The 20,999-nt window shown below is 41.1% G+C and overlaps 1 protein-coding gene across 6 annotated transcripts in view; it reads left to right on the top strand.

Annotated features, from left to right (window-relative positions):
- The window catches only part of tanc2b (tetratricopeptide repeat, ankyrin repeat and coiled-coil containing 2b), a 254,073-nt gene that overhangs the window by 50,096 nt on the left and 182,978 nt on the right, over positions 1-20,999 (top strand). For all 6 annotated transcript variants that reach the window (XM_078163101.1, XM_078163100.1, XM_078163099.1 and 3 more), the window contains exon 3: positions 20,660-20,764. In XM_078163101.1, coding sequence (XP_078019227.1) covers positions 20,698-20,764 — 67 coding nt within the window. In that variant the 5' untranslated portion in view covers positions 20,660-20,697. The remainder of the gene's footprint in view (positions 1-20,659; positions 20,765-20,999) is intronic.

The raw sequence follows: 20,999 nt of genomic DNA, 5'->3' as shown, positions 1-20,999 counted from the left end.
CGCTCCACTTTTTCTTTCACAATAAAAGCCCAAGAAATGTACACTGCATCTTTGCTTACCAGGGTTGGAAATGAACTTTTTTGTCTACCTGCAGCTGTGGCTGGTGGATAGGAAAATCTACTAGACACTCAATGGATCACCATTGTTTTTTGGCTGGCAAGTGAAGCAAATCTAGCAACCACTTTCCAACCATGAAGCTTACCATAGGGAACTCATTCACATGCTAAGGCTGTAGTGATGATTTGTTCAATATTAGAAAATAATTTTGCTTCAGATGTTGATCTGAAGTGTGTATTCAACATAATACATTATTTTCTCAATGAAATTTATGACACAAATGTATATACTAAACAAAAAAGGCAATTTATTTTTTGGCCGGTAAAGAAAAAATAGGCTTGGCCAATGGATTTTTTTCATCTACCAGCCACTTTGGCTGTTAATTAGTATGGACACTAGTACAGATGTATTTAAAACTGTGACCGATTGGAGAGTAATGTATGTCATCTTGGGGCCGGTCATTTAAGTTGTTTTGGAAGTCAGTGGAAATCCACCTATTCTGTTGTTTATGTGTGTCAGAACATTGCACATTTCAGTCAATATTTATCTGTCTAAAATGTATGCTATATGTATCAGCCAGAAGTATCATAGAATTTTGGCTAAGTTAGCACCAGCTATCACCCTACCAAGTATTTCATGGTTATTTAAACAGATCAAATTAAAAAGAGCTGAAAATAAATGTAGCATTTGGAAATAAAAGTCCCCTGAAATAAATAAAAGTAGTCCCTTTGAAAATATTGTTTTTCTAGAAAAATAAAAGCCTATTTATTTGTTATTTATTGAACTATATTGACTTATTTGTATATTTATATTTACATTCATTTATATATTTATTTTTCTAGTTTTTTCAGGAATTATTTTATAGACATATTTATTTATTTAATATTGACTTTAATGTCATTCCATAGTTGTAGGGTTCAAACAATTTAAAAAAAGGTAGTTTAGTTAAAAAACACAAAACTATGAGAGTGCAGTATCTTGAATAGTTTCTCTTGATTTGCTTTGACTTGTATGTATGTACACAAATTCTGTTTTATTTATTTTGCTGTGCATTGGCTGCCGCCTGTCCTGATTTGTTAATGTTATTTTTTGTTGTCTGCCCCTTATACCCCGGGGAGGGGTCAAAAGGAATAAATAAATGAATCAATGAAATAAATGAGTAAGAATATGTGGAATTATATTTCATAATTAGTTATATGCCATTATTTAATCAGTTTGATGCTTTGAAGGCACAACAAGTGAATTGTCAGTGAATAATATTTAGAAAATATGTTTGCATGATTTAACGCGTCTTCCTGCATAAACCACGCCCACTTCCATCCTTCTATCCGAATACAGATAATTTTACAGATAATGACATCTCTGTACGCCTCTACGACACACTCACTGCTCTTGTTTTTATTGTTCACAGCAGCAACCAAACAGAGCGAGGGAGCATTAAAGTAGCACATTCACAACATATTAAAATCAGAGCCCTGTTGTCATTTTGGTGTCTGCGGGGAAAAACATTCATTTATCACTGACAAGTGCTGACGTCCGCACTGTCTGCCATTGAAGAGATTACGAAGAAGACATGCAAGTGAACTTTAAAAAACTGTGGTCATGCAGCTCTGAGAGAATAAATAGGGTTTGTGCATTTAGATGATTTATTCCCCCTCCTCAATCTGGCGAGGGGGATTTTCTACACCTGCCTACATGGCTCACAGTATTTCATCTCATTATTTGCTCTTGCCCAGACATCCACTAAAACAAACTGGGGAAAATAAAAGGCAATAAATAACGTCCTCCTTCATTTGGCTCTCTTTGACTCTGATAAAGGTTGACACGCTATTTCAGTCGCTTCCTTTGAGTAGACTTGAACGAGAGGGTGAGAGAGGTCTAAGCTGGTGTAAACTGGGCATAGATTTGGTAATGAAAGTGTGTGCCAGTTGGCCTGTGTAGGAGGACTTCTGTTTCCCCACAGGGAGATGACACAACCAAAGCACATAATAATTCACTTGGCTATACATGTGGGAGAAGAAACACATCGAGCCGAACTTTGCCTAAGCTGTCTGGACTTTAATCGAGGGCCAGCAAGGACGACATACCTGCTTTAACTTTTAAAGGTCAGCGAAGCGGTATAAGCCAAGCATACATCAAAGAGATGGAAATATATTATGTGAATATGTCGTTTTCAGGTGCTCTGGGAAACCTGAGACCTGAGCCAAATGTCGTCTTTGCTCTTAAGCATGGAACACTAAAGGCTTGAGGGCGCAGATGACGAGCTGACATTAGGTCTACATTACAGCTCATGTGTCAGTGGAGAGTAGATGAGTTACTGGTTTTCAGTTTGTGATGGTAAACACAATCTGAGCGGCATTCACAGCTATAGAGTTGGAAAGCAAGAGGGGTTAATTTCAGGGGTCCCATTCATTTTCTGCATAGGCAGTAGGCTTGGGCGGGATCTATTCTTTCATACCTTCCTGATATTTCATTGGGGTATACGGTATATGACGGCTGCCCCTGGCTGTGGGTTTGGTACAGTCCACAAGCTCTCGTAGCATTTTTAGTCTTATAAACTCACAAAATGCCATGAAAGGAAATATTCTTACTATTCATTCATACTATTCATGATTCTAACCAAGTCATTTATTGTAAAACCAACTTCATTCAGGCTTGACAGAAACCAAAATCATCTTGGTTCGACTTTCCACTGTTCCAACATGTCTAGTTCGGTCAAAATAAACCCTTAATTCATCGAGTTACATTTGAAACCATGCTGCTTTTCCCCGCAGTCGCTCTCTGCTGTTGCTGGCTGACTTTAGTCCTGTAACGTTATCCCCATCACTCACAGTCGCCATCTGTCTCAGCTCAGCTGCTTGTTCCACCAGTAGAGACTGACCTCTGGCAGCAAGTGCTGCACCTCAATACAGCTTCAGTTTAATAGAAAGAATAGCGTATTTTTGACGTTATTGAAAATCATACCATCAGAATTCTAAATATCCTTGTACACTGGTGAAGGCATTTTTACACTGAGTCAGTTTTTGTCCGCAAATGTTGCAGGTTTAAAAATAAATATGACCTCATGTTGTGTCAATCAAGTTCCACACTGAGTCTGGAACTTTGGTCTGTCATAAAAATTCTCAGAATTGGTTCAATTCTCTGCATATTTTGCATCTGTCAGAGCCTTTAGAGTCGTCTGACCAAGAATCCACCATTCTTGGTCCATGGTCCCGCCCCCCTTGGTTACTGTTGCTGGGTTCGACAAGCCAAGCCTCGCGGGGGTTCATTCCCATAGGAAACAATGGAAAATATTGGGAGATTTAACTTTCACATAATTCGAATTAAATCGATCATTCTGTCAAAAACGCGGTGTCAGTGATAGAGAACAAACGTGGCTACAGTTGAGTGAAAGGGCATTATATGACATATCCGAAAACTTCATTGTTTTGTCCCAATGTATGATGGTAGCCATGGCCCCTAACGTGAGCTGCGTAAGCTAGTTCTCTCGCCCGGAGACTGGAATAAAAACTACTCTGGGAATACGTTCTGGATATCTTGAGTCACCGTTGCAGACACCCCAAGCACACCTTTTAACCATGTTAAGATAATACAACTCACTGATTTATAGGGCTGTCCCGAATACCATTTTTTAACATTCGGACCTTCTGCAGAATTTATAACGAATATTCGTTCACGGGGGGGCGGCGGCGGTGGACTCTGGGGTTTTTTCGGACCTAATTGTATTGCAGAGTTTTGCACAGCGGCGACCGGATCTTTGCTCTCAAACCAGTCTCCTTCAGTACATTATTCTATGCTTTCTTCTGATTTTCACATTGGCTAGTCATCTTGTTTAATTTGTCTTCTGATTAAATTGGAACCGTTGAAACAAGTTGTAGGAAGCCTCTGCAAGTAATTGGTTGCTGGCAGACACTCTGTGCTGCAATAAAATGGTTAATCAGCAGTGTTGTGCACTGTAGAGCTGATGTGCTGCTGGTTCTGCCGGCCTGAATGGAATATAATGTCTATAGCCTTACTGTTGTGTGTAAGCCTTTATAGACTTAGCTGAGTAGTGATGCGCGGGTCGACCTGTAACCCGCGGGACCCGCAAATGGACCTGCGGGTCGGGCAGCAGTGATCATCTGTTAAATCGGTCTGTAAATGATATTTTGACATTATTGGCTATTACTGTCATGGCATCCGAAGGTACTGATGCGTTGACCAGGTGACAGTCCGCGGCCGTTTTCAAAACACACTTGTGTCACGCACTCCAAAAGAAACTTGTTGAAACTTTAAACAATAATTTATTGTACAAAACGGGGGAAACAAATGTTGACAAAAACGGTTCCATAATTCATATTAAATTCAAAAGATAACGAAAAAACAGCTACAAGTTAGAGGGAATAGTGATAAAGTGATAAAACTTGGCATTGATCCACAGCCTCAGATGATAACCTACATTTACCAACAACAAAAAGACTTTTAGCATTGTTAGACATTTAGCACCAAAAAAATATGTGAACGAATAACGAATACCTACCCATAGAAACGAATATTCGAATATCCGAATATTTGGGTACAGCCCTACTGATTCATCCGCGTTTGCCAACTAGAAAGCTCTGCGTTTCACCGTGACGCCATTAACAATGAGCCTGGGAGAACACAGCCTGGAGCGGTGTTTTACGAACCCCATTAAGTTAGCAACTGTTGCTCTGTGGAGGAGCACTGGTTGGTGGGTCAGCAGACCGAACAGAAGGCCAGCAAAGGGTCAATTGGTAGAGAAAATGTGGCAGCGGGACACAACAGCGACTAAACAGAGGAATTGGCCACACAGAATGAAGTGCAAATTTTAACATAATTTACAGAACATCAGAAACTGTAAATTTTGTGCTTTTCCATCCACTATTGTTATGCACCTTATACAGGGAGTTGGTTCATGGAGATAAGCAGTAGGTGGCGCTAATTCTCCAGTCAGGTGCCACAGCAGAAGGCAGCGCAGTGAGGCCTATGCAGTGACGATTTGTCATGACAATGCAGCATTTATTCGCTCAATCTGTTTCTATTGAATGTAGTCGCATTTACCTTTAATTGACACACGACACACCACCTGCCCCAAGCATAAAACTTTTTATGTGTATGTGTGTTCCTTCTAAACGTACATAAAAAGATGTGGATGAAAATGCAGCTTGAAAGAACTCATGAATGTGAGTGTAGCGGCACTAGTCCAGATGGTGGCAGTGATGCACCTCTTTCATCAACTTCAAATACAAAATGTTGCCTTATTGGTGCAGTTTTAGTTTTCTAGAGAGACTATTGACCATTGTTTGTCCTGTCACCCCAAAAAACACATTAACTTTCTAGTAAACAAACTCAACATGTGTCGCCCTTGCCCCTACTTTTCTCTACTGAAATTTGATCTCCTTCCTGTTGCTGACCTCAGCTCAGCAGTAAATTGCTCATGACCTGTCAGACACATGTGGCTCTGTCAGTCCATTTATAAGCAAAAAATGTGTTATGTTAATTATGTTGTCATATTGCTTATAACTAATGCAATTCAAGTTGGATTTCGCACTGTGACGCTGTCAGCAAAGCTTGCTTATGAAAGATACTTTTTAATTTGCCAGAACGCATTGTAACAACAAATGACGGGTCAGTCAGTTTGCACTAAATCACACCAGATTAAGCTTGTACACCGGACCAGACCAAAAACTAAACCTAAGCTTTGTGTAGTGGGCACTTATAAACTAAACATTACACATTTAGTAATCTCAGTCAGCCAATTTTGTTTCATTAACTGTGCTACGACAAATCTTCTTGAATTTAATACTGCTGTGATTTACACCTCTGTCTGGCTTCTCCTCCAGGGCAAAATCTGCTGAGGCTCATGGGTAACAATATTTAAGAGCCATGATTTCTCATAGACAGAGTTTTAAATGATTAAAACTGATGGCCTTAACATAAACCTAAGTATCAGTTAATCATCCAGGAGACTCTCATTTTTGATTGTTGAGGAATATTGAGGATATAAAACAATACTTTGAAATGTGATCCCACTATTAGAAGCTTCCTATTTCATAACAGGTGTCATTCCTACAGCTGATATTAAAATTTCAAGTTAATGTGTGCAGACTGTTTTAGTTGAGGTATATTACAATTGTTGGACAAATGAAGCTTTTATTCTCCGTTATGTGACAATACTCTTAAGTGTCATTTGAGCATACCTTATGTTCCATATAGAACTAGTAATAAAAAGCTGAGGAGCTTTTAGACAGCAATCTCAGCCACCTTGGGATCCAAACCTGTCTCATCTGTGACTGATCGTACCCATACACAGTGCATCGTGATACAGATATCACCACCTTCCCCTGCAAAGCAATGAGTGCAGGGGCATTAATCTAGATTTATAAATAATCTATCGCGGGGCAGGACTGAAACTTTGTTACCAGCAACCTTAAGTGGTTTCCGCATCGCCCTGTGCAGCTCTCACCTTGCGAGCCGGGCCCTGACACTTCCCCTTATTGATATCAGTGTGATTTATGGAACTCTGCTCCCCTGGCCATCCTCAAACTGGAGATGGGCGTGTGATTTATCCCCGTCTAATGCTGCAGGGTGTCTACTGCCGGCGAGATGAGGGAGGAGGCTCTGACTGAACAAGCCTCCGGCTTAAGTCCAATTTTTTTGAGTGAGAATATTTTCTCTGCTGTGCTTTAGAGATGCACCTCTGTAGCAGGATTTTGTTTTAATGAACAGGTCCGTCTGCCACTATCTCCTTACCTCACTCTTTCTGCCTGAACCCCGAGGTGCTGTGCCATTGTTCCGATGGCCCCACAAAAATGAACTCCCATTAGTCCGAAAGTCCCATTGGACTAAGAGCCCATTTCTCTGACAGCCCGTTATCTCAAAAACAAGCACCCATTGCTCCAAAGTCCCGTTTCTCCAAAAATAAACACCCCCTGCAGTTAGTTTCAGTTTCCTAGTGGTGTTTGAGCTACGAGCCTGCTTGTTTTTACTGTTTTACTGTGTTTTAATGGGCCTTCGCAACATTTCCCAGCAACATTTGAGCCAGTGATCTTGGGTGTTCTTACCGACCCTTTGCTGCATTTCCAAGTGGCGTTTGAGGCAGTGATCCCAGGTGTTTTTACCGAACCTTTGGAGCGTTTGTTGGGGGCATTTGAGCCACCAATCCTGAGTGTTTTTACCGACCCTTTGGAGCGTTTGTTGGGGGCATTTGAGCCACCAATCCTGAGTGTTTTTACCGACCCTTTGGAGCGTTTGTTGGAGGCATTTGAGCCACCGATCCTGGGTGTTTTTACCGACCTTTTGGAGCGTTTGTTGGGGGCATTTGAGCCACCGATCCCAGGTGTTTTTACCGACCCTTTGGAGCGTTTGTTGAGGGCATTTGAGCCACCGATCCTGAGTGTTTTTACCGACCCTTTGGAGCGTTTGTTAGAGGCATTTGAGCCACCGATCCTGGGTGTTTTTACCGACCCTTTGGAGCGTTTGTTGAGGGCATTTGAGCCACCGATCCCAGGTGTTTTTACCGACCCTTTGGAGCGTTTGTTGGGGGCATTTGAGCCACCGATCCCAGGTGTTTTTACCGACCCTTTGGAGCATTTGTTAGGGGTGTTTGAACCACCAATCCCGGGTGTTTTTACTGACCCCTCGCTACATTTTCCAGTAGCATTTGAACCACCGATCCTGGGTATTTTTACCGACCCTTCAGAGCATTTGTTTGGGTTGTTTGAGCCACCATTCCCCGTTTTTTTTACCGACCCTTCAGAGCGGTTGTCAGGGGTCTTTGAGCCATTGATCTGGGATGTTTTATAACTGACCCGTCCCTGCTTTTCAAGTGACTTTTGTGCCAATAAAAAAGGTTTTAAGCCAAAACAAGATCCCTTTTCCTAGCCATAAGCAAGTGGGTTTTGTACCTGAACCAAACCACATATTCACCACAGCTTCATTGACAAAAGTAAAGCATCTGTGGTTTACAGAGGCGTAATGTTCTGGTTACTGGGTTGTCTAAGTGCAGGGAGTGTGTGTTTTCAGAGAAATGGGACTTCAGGGAGCAATGGACATATGTTTTTGGGATGGTGTACTGTCAGAGAAATGGGCTTTCGGTCCAGTGGGATGTTTTTCGGACTAAGGGTTCTTTGGAATTTTGGTTCGTCGGAACAATGAGCAAACCCCTGAAAGCGATACAGAAACAAATGGATGAAATCAGTAGATTGTGGATGACTCAGCTTCTGCTGTTTCAAGATAATAATTCTCAAACTATGCTTCCTCTGGCACTGTTCTTATTTGATTACGGTCTGACATTCATGTTTTCCAGTCAGACTGCCGGATTCAACCATAATTGCTCCAAGATACGTGTGTCCCTCAGGGCAAAGTCCATTTGTCGTTCGCAAACTGTTGATGCTTCATTGTGCTTTGGCTGCTGGGGGATTTTCACTCATGCAGCAGGAATATTGAGCCGTATTTCTTTCATGGATGACTCCTAATGACCACTTTTAAGACAGATGCTTATTATATCTTTTAGGAGATATTAGATTTTGCTCAGAAATTTCCCTAGTCATTCACCTTTCTGAGAGATTAAATTCCATTGGCGAGCACTGAAGTATTGCCCGGTTGAATTTCCTCCATCTCAATTTAAAACCTCCCTCTGCTGTAACTTCTGTGTCATAGGTAATCACAGTAAGAGCACTCCCATGGGAAACTGTCCCCTCTAATTCTTTGATTGTGTCTGCGTGGCTTCCTCCCAGATGAGTTTTAATTCAGAGGCCAGGGGTAACATGAGATAAATCCTATTGGACGACCCTGCAACACTGGCCTTTGCCATGGCTGGCCCCATTAAAGGATACTTTATTGATTGTAAATAAGCTTTGTAATTAATGGAGGGTCACGTCGGTTCTCAGTCCAGGCTCAGACTCAGAGTGGCACGTCTGCGCCTGCTGCCAGATGGATTTCTTTTTATGTTTAAAAATTTAGATAGGGCTTAGTGATTAAAAGTTTAATTCATTCTACAGGAGGGTTGCAGTATAAGGAGACCTAAGCTAATCCTCTAATATTCTCCACATTATGCCATGACGAAGCGATTCTTCAAGCAGGGCTTATAGCTAAACCTACATATTTAATGACTAAAGCTAGTAACACTGTGTCAAGTTAAAAGCCTTTCACACAGGTATCTGCCAGGTCTCAAAAAGCATATTTTAGACCGATTCTGTAGTGTTAAGCCAGTTGTCGTGACGCTTACAAATGACTGTTATATTTTTCATCAGAACAAACAAGTGTGCCGCTTCAGGGTGACCAGAGCAGATGAAAGTGTCTCGTCATGCAGGGCTGGTGAATGTGCCTTTAAGTGGTTTTTAACACACTGGAAGGAGCATTACGCCCGAGCTTGTGGAAGAGCCTGAGATGGGCTGCATCCGCTTACGCACATTATCTGTGAGAGCATGCTGCTTCTTGGCTTCCCTTCACAAAGGCCGGTACACAGGGTCAGAGAGAGTGGGAATGAGAGATGTGTATGCTTACACCCTCAGATAAAACACTGCTTGTATACGGGTACATTTTTGTGCCTGTCTCTCTATGGCGACCTGTGAGTCTGTATGTATGCGCCTACTCAGTATCCTGTCCTCTACGATTTCATACATTGATTGCCTCCTCTAGAAACAGACAGCAATATCTCTCCCTGTTTTCTGTTCTGGCAGTTAGTAAACTGCTATAGCTTTGCCTGGTTAGCTCACTGCTATACATATGGAAGCAGATTTATTGGGCTAGACTGTAAAGTCCTCTGTATTTCATCCCTAGTCCTTTCAGCTGCTCTACAGAGAGCTGACATGCAGCTACAATATGCACTCACTGAGTCATGGCTTTTTAAGATTATGATTTAGTATTATAATCACAGAATGCCTTCTGGCCTGTGTGCTAACCAGACCAGACATAATAAGTTGCTCCCTGCTCATATTTTATGCTGAGGTGAAGTTTGCGGTGAGCTGCATGGATACTGCCCCTTGAGCAGCTTCAGCTGTATCTCTGGAGATGAGCATGCATGCCAATGGATCTGACCCACTGTCACCTTACACTCTCTTACACTGTCTACATCTTGTCACAGGGAGGCACAATTCATACCAATGAATTGATTTCAGACAGAGGGAAAGTCTAGTGTGGTTCTACGTGATAAAAAAAAAACTCTCCTCATTACTGGAGTGTTTCAAAGGGGACCTATTATGCTTTTCCTAATTTTCTGTCATATATATAATGTCAACAATGTTGGATGTTAATATTAAATGTGGCCTAACTTTCAAATAATGAGGTAAACTTGTAAAAGATATCCCTGTGAGCAAAAACTTAAAAACAGTGACAAACTGACGTAAGCTCCTTTTTATGGTCATCTGCTCCAGGCATGCTCCTGCAAGTGTTTACATTATGTAGCCTACACTGCTACATGTAGCTACATGGTAACATCAGGAAAACATGTATTGGTTGATGATGATGTTCATTTCTCCCTTATTTTGGATCATATTTCTGCTTTTATTGGCGATTTTTCATGGTAGAATGTGTTGCTATACTCTGTTAACAATCATTATCTGGGTGCAAGTACACTGCTACATATAGCTACACACTAACATCAGGGAAACAAGTATCTTTGTTGCCGATGTTGTTAATGTCTCCTCATTTATGGATCATTTTCCTGCTGGAACATGTCTGACTGCGAGGATTTTGTTTAGAAGCTTTTATTAAAGGTTTATCATAGTCGAAACTTAGTGACGCTATACTTTGTTAGAGTCATTCCCGAGCTGCAAGTACTGCAAGTGTCACCTTTACATGTTGCCACATGCTAACATCATGGAAAAATCTAATCTTGATTGCCGATGTTGTTGCTGTCTTTCCAGTTTTGCATCACAGTCCAGCTGGAACATGTCCGCTTGTGCTTAGAAGCATTTATTGGTGATTTTTCATGGTAGAAAGTGCCGCTATACTCAGTTAACAGTAATTCCCTGACTGCAAGTATACTGCTCCATGTAGCTAAATGCTAACATTAGGGAAACAAGTATCTGGGTCGCTGATGTTGATAATTTCTCCTCCGTTTTGGATCATTTTCCTGCTGAAACAGGGCTGGCTGTGAAGATTTTGGTACAGAAGCTTGTATTCATATTTTTTCATGTTAGAAAGTGCTGCCATTTGCCGTTACAGTCATTCCCCTGCTGCATGTACACTGCTACATGTAGCTACATACTGACATCAGGGAAATGTGTAGTCTTGATAACTGTTTAATTTCCCCACGATTGTGGATCATAATTCTTTTGAAACATGTCCGGTTGTGCAGATTTGGTTTTGAAGTTTTTATTGGTTAATTCTCAAGGTAGAAAGTACAGTTATACTCCATCACAGTCATTCCTTGGCCGTAAGTACACTGCTACATGTAGCTATATGCTAACGTTAGGGAAACAAGTATCTGGGTTGCTGATTTTGGTAATTTCTTCTCAGTTTCGGAGCATTTTCCTGCTGGAACATGTCTGGTTGTGAAAATTTTGGTTTAGAAGCTTTCACTGGTGATTTTACACAGTAGAAAGTGCCAATGTTATTGTCATGTCTCGGCTAAAAGTACACTGCTATACCTAGCTTCATGCTAGCATCAGGAAAAAAAGGGTATCTTGGTTGCCGATGTTGTTAATTTCTCCCCAGTTTCCGATCATATTCCAGCTGGAACATGTCTGGCTGTGAAGATTTTGGTTTAGAAGCTTTAACTGGTCGGTTTCTCAGTAGAAGGTGACATTATCATCTGTTACGGACATTCCCTGGCTGCAGTGACAGTGCAGAGAATCAAAGAGTGCAGATGTGGAAGCGCGGACCAATCAGAGCCGACTGGGCTTTTTCGGGAGGGGGGTCTAAAGAGGTGCCAAACAGGAGCGCTTCAGACAGATGGCGAATTTTTTTAACATTTAAGCATGTAAACATGTTCTTGTAGAAACCCAGACTACAAGTATGAACCTGAAAATGAGCATAGTAGACAGCAATTTAATAAGGAAATAATTCTTTGTTGATGGTAATTAAAAGTGTAAAAATGGCTCCTTACTAATAAGCTTGGATTGTAGAAAGAAAAAAAAAAGATAAAAGGTAGACTATTCCAGTCAGCCCACACCACGACATAGTCATTCATGGCGTGTGTCATTGCTCATCCACCTTGAACTGCTGCTTTTGATGTGACTAATGCTTTTCATCTAACCCTCTGGTAGGTGTGAGGATCACTTGTGTCACTGTATCATAAAGCGGCGGTAATGATTGCTGCGATTACGCTGGCTTTCAACTGGTTCTTCTTCACAGCTGAGTGGACCCAGCTAATCCAGTTGAATTTGACTATAGAGCTAACACATTTATTGCATGTCAGAAAGATACATTTGCAGTCAAGGAAATTGCAAATGTGACGCAAAATAGAATAAAATAGTATCAGGATTCTTAGACAAAGGGACGAGCAGCCACATTTTAAGGCCTGCAGAAGCCTTTACTATCAGTGCTACAAGCCTTATTTCTTAAAGTCCATCCCAGACACATTTAAGAGTGTGTACTAATATTTTGTTAGACATGATTTTCCCACATAATAGTCAGACAAAACTTTGCTTGCAGTTGGTTTTGTTTTCACTTTACCCGTAACGCTGCTCGTGGTAGGTTGACTGGTGAAAGAGTCTGTTGTACCCCAAAATCACTTACTAGCAGATATCAGAATGGTAAGTGTAGCTAGCAACTTTTATTTGTTTATATTGTTTTTTAGCTTGTTAACTTGTAGCTGGCGGTGTTTGTGAAACATACACAACAATATCTGCTACAATGGGGTTTTTGGTAGATAGTGTAAGGAAGCTCCAGGGTCCCACAATTTACGTCCAAAAACTGCACACTCCACCACGTTTGCTTTGAAAATTTTCTCAATCTCTAGAGGCTGACATTGTTCCGGAAATCCTGTGGGTCACACACAGGGGGTCACGGGATTCCTGTGGGATGGGAGTCAATTTCATTATTCATCACTTGACTGGGATGAGACAGGAAAAAAAGTCAAAGGGAGCAGGTGGGAAGGTAATCATAGTAACAGTTTTGAGCTAGCAATGTGAAGTCAGCAGCTACTAATTTAAGTTCATTGTAAATTACTGACTGCATTCGAGTCAATGGAGCACAGCTGGGTTGTTGTCGGACCCTGGTCTGAGCCGGCCCAATGCTACGTTGCGACTGGCCAGTCTGTGTCTGGGGGCGGGACTTAGCGAAGGGTCTATTCATATCAAAAAGCTTTTCACTCACAAGAAGTTTGCCTTGGTATTTGCATACAAAAGACATACAATAACCATATTAAGAGCGAATAACAGTGAAGACAAAGTACTGCAAAAGTCAAGAACATAAATTTAAATAATAATATATTATTTATTTATTTATTTATTTATTTATTATATAATAATATGTACAATATAGCCTTGTTGTTTCAGCTGTTACGTCAGGAGTTATTTCAGCATTATATGATACTAGATAGTTAATGGTGTATGCTTAGTTTTTATACATAAATATGCAGTTTTAATATTAATAAATGCTATTTATTATTTAAAAACAATGTAGGAACAGGATGAAACAGTAGTTATTCCTTTGGGATTAGGACGGTACTGGATTTTTTTTGTGGGAGTGTGATGGGAAAGGAGTGAAAATCCCCTCCCGTGTCACCCTCTACTCTCCAGTTACAAACTTTGCACAAATACAGGTCAGTATAGTCAAGGTCAGACATTTAAGGGGGCAGAAACATGAGGAAAAACGCATTTTTGAGTGATGTCCCCAGGTGGTTAAGTCAGTAGTCTGCCTCAGTCTCACATTAAAAAAACTATTACTATTATAGAATATAGACAGATGTAGACAGACAGTGACAACTTGGCTGAGAATATATGGCTTGTCTGAAGAAATTAATTCCTCTTAATTTGGAGAGATGGACTTGTTGCCTACTGGCTGCCCAAACAGGGTCTTCAGGATGGCAGCCAGAAAGATAGATGGGTGGCGCCTATGCAGCAGGCCCAGGCTTACACAGGGGACTTCACATTGTACTTTACATATCTGCGAAACACTGGAAAGAATTAGTCACATGGGCTGTAACATGGGAATACAGATGGAAATTAACCTTTAGCATTTTAAGATGGTATTTCATCAGCAAACCTTTATTAACCAGAGACGAGCGGACATTTTGCTGCTTTGTTCTGTGATTATTAAATGTTAAATTTTCAGCCCTTTGTGGCACATGTAATTTGGCACACATAATTAAGGCAAAATTCTCCAAATTAGAGATGTGTCGAGGCTGCGTGCGCCGGGAGCATCAGATAACTCACGAGCAAAGACAATCATATCAGGTGCTGATAACACATTTATAATAGACAGCCCTGTAGGATGCTCTCAGGGTTCTCTTTACTACACCAGAGAATAGCTGCATCAGGATATGAGCCAAAAGAAAAAATGTCAGCCTTTCCTCGAGGACCCACTGATTCACATCAGGGCTCATTTTTTATTTAGTGGAAACTGTCACAACGGCTGGGTGACACTCACTGCATCGGCAAATGAGGTCAAAAATATTCATATTATTGTCAGTGATCCTTTTAAATCAGAGGAGTTGAGAAGTTTTTATGAGCTGTGAAATTATTAGCCTGCGTGATACAGACTGAGCTGGCTACATCAAAAGATAAAACACGAAGAATGCCATAACCTTCATTTGCATTGGTCTTGATGGGGACATTTACTGGCACTGTTATTGACTGGAAAGAGGAATGGTACCTGCTGTCAAATGTGTCGGTAGGTGCACTAAAACTCTTTGTCACTGCCGCAGATAGCCGAGAAAGATGTTGATTTATTATATAAAGGATGTTCAGTAGGAAATAAAAGTATAAGTGGTAATAACAATGCATATAATTTCTTCTTTACAGCATGTGTTTCACTCTGAATTGTCCTAAATATTTCATTGATTATATTTTGTAGGCTAGGTTGTGGTTAGAGGAGTAATGCAGAAATTGTACTTAACGACGTGACCGTGAGAATGGCTTGATCTGACAGATGAGACATCCTGAACCAAAATCTGTCTGGTGGGACAGTAGCTTGTTGTATCTAAACTTCTCAATTTTGGACGCTCAGTGACGGCCTGAATTTCCGCGTGTTCCATGCATAGTATCTTTTCATAGTCAATGTCTGTGTTCACAGGAAACGTAGGATTTGTTGCCAAAACTACTTTAGGTTTCAGCATCAAAACTACTTGGTTAAGTTTAGACAAAGGATAATGGTTCGGATAAAAAAACAAAATGACATTTGTTATGTAACTTAACGAGCATGTCACATGATGTAGCGTTACCTGCGCAACAAAACTCAGTGTCTCACATGAAACACAAACAGTAGTCTCCTAGATGAAAGTCTTGTGTTTGTTTGACCCATCCACCTCCCCTGCCCTCCATCCTAAGCAGACTTTATTGCTCTTTATACTGCGTTGCCTGACTGTGCTCCCGTCATAATTAATACGGCCACTAGAGGTCGCCGCCTAACGATAAAGTAACTATGGGTCATAATTGCTGCTTGCACAAATGACTTGTGTGGTGGTCTTATTTTGGAGGAGCGTGGTGTCTTTATTTAATCTCAGAGCAATCATTTATGACTCTAATTGAACACAATGACCAGCGAGTGAATTCTGCTCTTGGTGTTGGGAAGGTGTGGACTGCTGCACTCTACACACAAAAAAGAATACTTGCATATTGAAAAAAGAAATCTGGATGGTCACTGATGAAAAAATGGTTAGAGTATCACCACTCAGCTTCTTTGAAAACAACAAACACAGCTGGAGTCCTCTCCAAAAAGCCATCTGAAGTGATTTGAGGGTCTGGGGCTGTCTGGTCTCATTTTTTGGCAGCTACAGTAGCTCCCCCCTCAATTTCCACCTGGTGTATGTGTTGTTGTTGTTCGAATTGACTTCCCTTTCAGTTCTTTCTCTTTTCCATCACACTTGAGCTGAACTCCAAATTGGCAACTGCCAGGACTGCAATCTTGTTGAGACTTACTGTGGACAACTTCACTCTACAAAAGAACCGCCAGACGCACAGTCTGATGGAAGCACAAATATGATTTTAAAGATTATTGTCTATAGGCTTGAGGTATTGGGGGAGTCGAAGATTCAGCCTCATCAGAATTTAGGGTAACCTGCACCTGCGTTACAGACAAGAGTGTCGTCTAATCTCCATTTTGTATGGAGAATGATTTGTGTCAGTATTATTTGTGTGTCAACAGATTGTGTGAATGTGCAGTCTTTAAATAAAAACACCTTTCAGAAAAATCCCCAAAAATATTTTTAAATATAAAACAAATCTGCAAATGCATTTTTGTTTGTGAATCTGAAATGCATTTGTGGAGAATTGAGATCTACAGATGCTTTTTAGTCTTTTAATGCCCCTCCCACCCACCGACCCCGATTCATAAACGCATGTTTAGGTAACAGATAATTCTTTAACTGGTAGAATATTTTGTGTATCTGGAGATTCATTCATTCTTTTTCCGAAAAAACCTGTCCGTCGCGGGGTGGCTGGAGCCTATCCCAGCTGACATTGGGCGAGAGGCGGGGTTCACCCTGGACAGGTCACCAGACTATCACAGGGCTGACACATAGAGAGACAACCATTCACACCTACGGACAATTTAGGTCCCGTTTATACGACAACAATTTCAACTGAAAACGGTAAACTTTAGTTGCTTTTTGGCTGATCATTTACACGACAGCGGCGTTTTGGGTGCCTGAAAATGCAACGTTCTGAAAACGGGTTCCAGATTGCAATTTTTTGGAAATGGCACCGTCTCCGTTGTCATGTAAACTTGCAATATGCGGTTCCTTTGAAAACGGAGACTTTTTGCACATGCGCATTACGCTTCCAGTCACTAGGCATGCGCAAGAAAGTCAACCATCACAACAATGATGGCGGACTCCCGAGCTCTGCTTGTGCTGCTCACCCTATTGAATTTATCAACGCTTCCCAATCAGTGTAGATTTACTGTGGCAACTCCACCTCGTCGTCCGTCCAGACAAATGTTCGTGCGGTTGCCATTTTGTTTGTTTATACATTGCCGCTCTGTAGAGGGAAGCATAAGCGTCACGCTGCCAACTACTGGCCTGGCATGTATACTGCAGCATTCTTGGTCATTTTTGTGGATCCGTGTGCACGGCGATTGTTATCAAAACGTTGTCGTCTAAACGCAGAACTTTTTTCAAAACAAAAATGAGAAACGATTCTGTTTTCAGTGGATCGTTTTCGTGTAAACACAGCCTTAGAGTCACCAATTAACCTGCATGTCTTTGGACTGTGGGAGGAAGCCGGAGTACCTGGATGAAACCCAAGCTGACACAGGGAGAACATGCAAACTCTGCACAGAAAGGCTCCCCCACCCTGGGTTTGAACCAGGAACCCTCTTGCTACGAGGTGACAATGCTAACCACTGCACCACAGTACTGCCGATCCATTTCACATTGGAGATCCATTTTACATTTGGAATATTTTTGTGACTTTATGAATCCTTGGTTTTTGGACTTGTGGAAGGTGTTTTATATGAATGAATGAGTTCTTTATTACTGTGTCATGCAGACAGTAATGCCCAGCCAGCATGGGCTTATAAGACACCATAAATTCAAAACAAGCCAGGACCAGAGTCCAACGTGCGTATTTTCAGGCAACATGAAGACAGAAAATGGAGCAAAGTGACAGTGGCATCCTACATAATCAGATCATCACTGTGTGAGACTTGCGAAGACATTTGCTGTATCGCACTGAAAATCAAAATAAGCACAAATTAAACAATATGTTTTGCCTTGTTTTCCAGGCTTTTGCAGCAAATAAGCAAATGTACACACATGAAAATGAAACAACCATTCTAGCTTTTAATCATCTGAGGACCAGAAAATGTCAGGTTTTAGACGAGCCATTTCATGGAATATTAACTCTCTTAAGTTATCATAGTTTGTACATTGTATTTACAGATTACACTGTCACACAGAAAGAATATCTCCAGAATTCAGGTTTAAATTTAAGAGAGATAATTCTTCCTTAAAACACTCTTAAAGATAAAAACTAATACATGAATCTGTGAAGTCAAAGATAGATGTGGTACGGTTCAGTTTTATCCCACCTGACTATAATATCATGTGCTGCCTTATTGTTATTCCTGTTTCCCCGGTGTTCCTCACAGTGTGTGTAGTATTATGATCCTGGAAGCCTTTTAGACCCCCTCTCAAGGTCAGGGGGGGATTGTGAAAAACATTAGTTAAGCAGGGTTGGGGGAGGAAAGGGGCGCTTTTTGAGAGCTTTTTCGTGTCCTCCTCTTTGAGGTTTTTCTGTTTTTTTTTAATTGTTTGGGTCCAGAGCCGGCTCCTCAGCTGGAGTTTGTCTGTGGGGCTTTGCTGAGTCACTCCCACCTAATGGACAGCATCTGCTACCATGCTTTTTACTACTCACAGCAGACAGATGTGGGCCTGTGTGGGGCGGGGAGAGGGGTCGGAGGGTGGCGAGGCTGTGGAAAGGAATTAGTGAGATAGAGGAAGGTGCAGGCAAGAAACGAAGACAGTGTTGTTGTGGTTTAAGGTGTGCTTATCTGTTGGCATTGTAACTTCCACTGTCTGTACTTTTACGATACTGCACAGCACATTGTTTGTATTACCTGTGCCAAACTTCTGTTCTATGTGGTATATATTGGATACAACCTTGACCTTTTAAAGATGAAGCAAGTTTTTTCTTGCTCTAGATCTATTGGTAATGTTGATAAGCTAATTTAGACTTAATAAGGCCGTGTCACCTTTATTATCAGGCTCAAATATATTTTGCGGCTCCAGACAGATTTAATTAATTTTTTCAGACAAAAATGGCTCTTCTGGTAGTAAAAGTTGCTGACTCCTGGGCTAGACAGTGACATACATGGTACAGTGACCTCTGTCACCAGTAGTTTAGCCTTAACGTTTTTTGTTTGCTTGTCTTACTATGTAACGACGAAAACTCTGTGTGTGTGTCTGTTCCACGTTTTTCTCCTCGCTGACTTGGTCAATCCATGTGAAATTTGGCACAGTGGTAGAGGGTCATGGGAGGATGTGAATAAAGCAATATTGCATCAATTGGCCAAAGAGGGGCGCTATAGCAACCGATTGAAATTGCAAACTTTGAATGGGCATATCTCATGCCCCGTATGTTGTAGAGACATGAAACTTTGCACAGAGATGCCTCTCCTCATGAGGAACAAATTTGCCTCAAGAACCCATAACTTCCGGTTATATAGATTTTCCGCCATTTTAAATTTTTTTTAAAAACACTTAAAATCGATGTCTTCCTAGGAAGTTTGAGCGATCTGCATGAAACTGGGTGAACATAATCTAGGGACCAATATCTAAAGTTCCCTCTTGGCAAAAGTTGGAAAACTTACTAAAACTGAGCTTCTATAAGGCAATGAATATTGCGGAGGGCGTGGCTCATCACATAAAGGTGTATAACATCTCAAGGGTTTCACCCATCACCACGCAACTTTGTAGGCATATGACCACACATAATCTGAGGGGACCCCTCCATTATTGACCCCATCAAACAAAATGGGGGCGCTAGAGAGCTCATTTCTTATCTAGGCCTAACCGCCATATGGATTTTTACTAAACTTGGTAGATATGTAGAACAGGACGCCTCAAGGTGACTGGAGAAATTTAACTCTAATTGGCAACTGGGTGGCGCTATAACAACAGAAAAATGCTTCAAAATGGCTAAAATGCGACCGATCGCTGTGGCTCCCCCTGTGGACCAATGTTTGTTTGTTTTTCTAATTTTTGGTATGACTAAGTCATGGCATGGTATGCTGTACATAATCACGGAAACTGTCAGTGTGTCATTCTGTCTGTCCCATGTTTTTCTACTCACTGACGTGGTCAATCTATGTGAAACTTCACATAGGCATTGAGGACTGGCATAGGTAGAAGGTGACAAAGCTACCAATGGGTGTGGACTAGTTTGTTTGTATTTGTGTTTTTGTTTTATTCTGTATAAAAACCATCATAAACTTTATACCTCACTGAAATATCAGGAAGGTATGAATAAATAGATACCATCCAAGCCTAGCTCTCATAGCACTGGGATATTTTTATGCAGGTATTGGCACGACTGTTTTGAGCCAATACTTGTTAAACAGCACAATACAATTACATTCATAGCTTGTTCAATACCGTTCCATATCATAGCTTTATATCAGTTTGCATACAGAGACCAAGAATTGGTTTACCCCCTCTTACAATTTTATGTCACAATCCAGATCATATTTTGATGGGAGATTCTTGGGTTGATGATCTAAATATATAAATATAAATATATATATAAATACTGGATAAATAACCCAGTTAATAACTATTGATAAAAAGGAAGTTTGGTTGAGAGAAGCAATAAAAGCACATGTACTTTCTTGTGCTCTGCCTGATTTTGTTGTGTTGCTCTGATATCTCTAATAACGCCTTTAACTACTGAATTCTGTCGTCAACAATGCCAGTTAGATCTCACAGCCGACAGTTGGTCATACTGCAAGCGCTCCTAGAAATATTCATATTTATTGTCTCTTCTTTCCCCAACAGATTTCTCTGTAGTCTAGTCCAGGGCATCTGCTGCAGTCATGTTTAGGAACAGCTTGAAGATGTTGCTGACGGGAGGGAAGGCCAACCGCAAGAGTCGCAGCAGTGGTGAGTGTGTCTTCTGATGCCAGCCACAAACAATGACACATCTGCCTGTCAGCGCACACAAGGTGTTCACTAGTTCTGTGGGTGTATTTTAGGAAGTAGGAACATGCGGCTCAGAAGCTGAAATGTATTTTGGTTCTTAAAGAGTAATGTATGACTGCTGAAGACCCCTGAAAACCTGTTTTCTGCTTAAAATAGATCCAAACCAACTCATCAGTTCTGCAGCTTGAATAGCTTT

Source organism: Epinephelus lanceolatus, chromosome 21 (genome assembly GCF_041903045.1).
Source record: "Epinephelus lanceolatus isolate andai-2023 chromosome 21, ASM4190304v1, whole genome shotgun sequence".
Classification (NCBI taxonomy): domain Eukaryota; kingdom Metazoa; phylum Chordata; class Actinopteri; order Perciformes; family Serranidae; genus Epinephelus; species Epinephelus lanceolatus.
The sequence above is the reverse complement of the archived record's forward strand: the minus strand, read 5'-3'. Positions and strand labels throughout refer to the sequence as shown.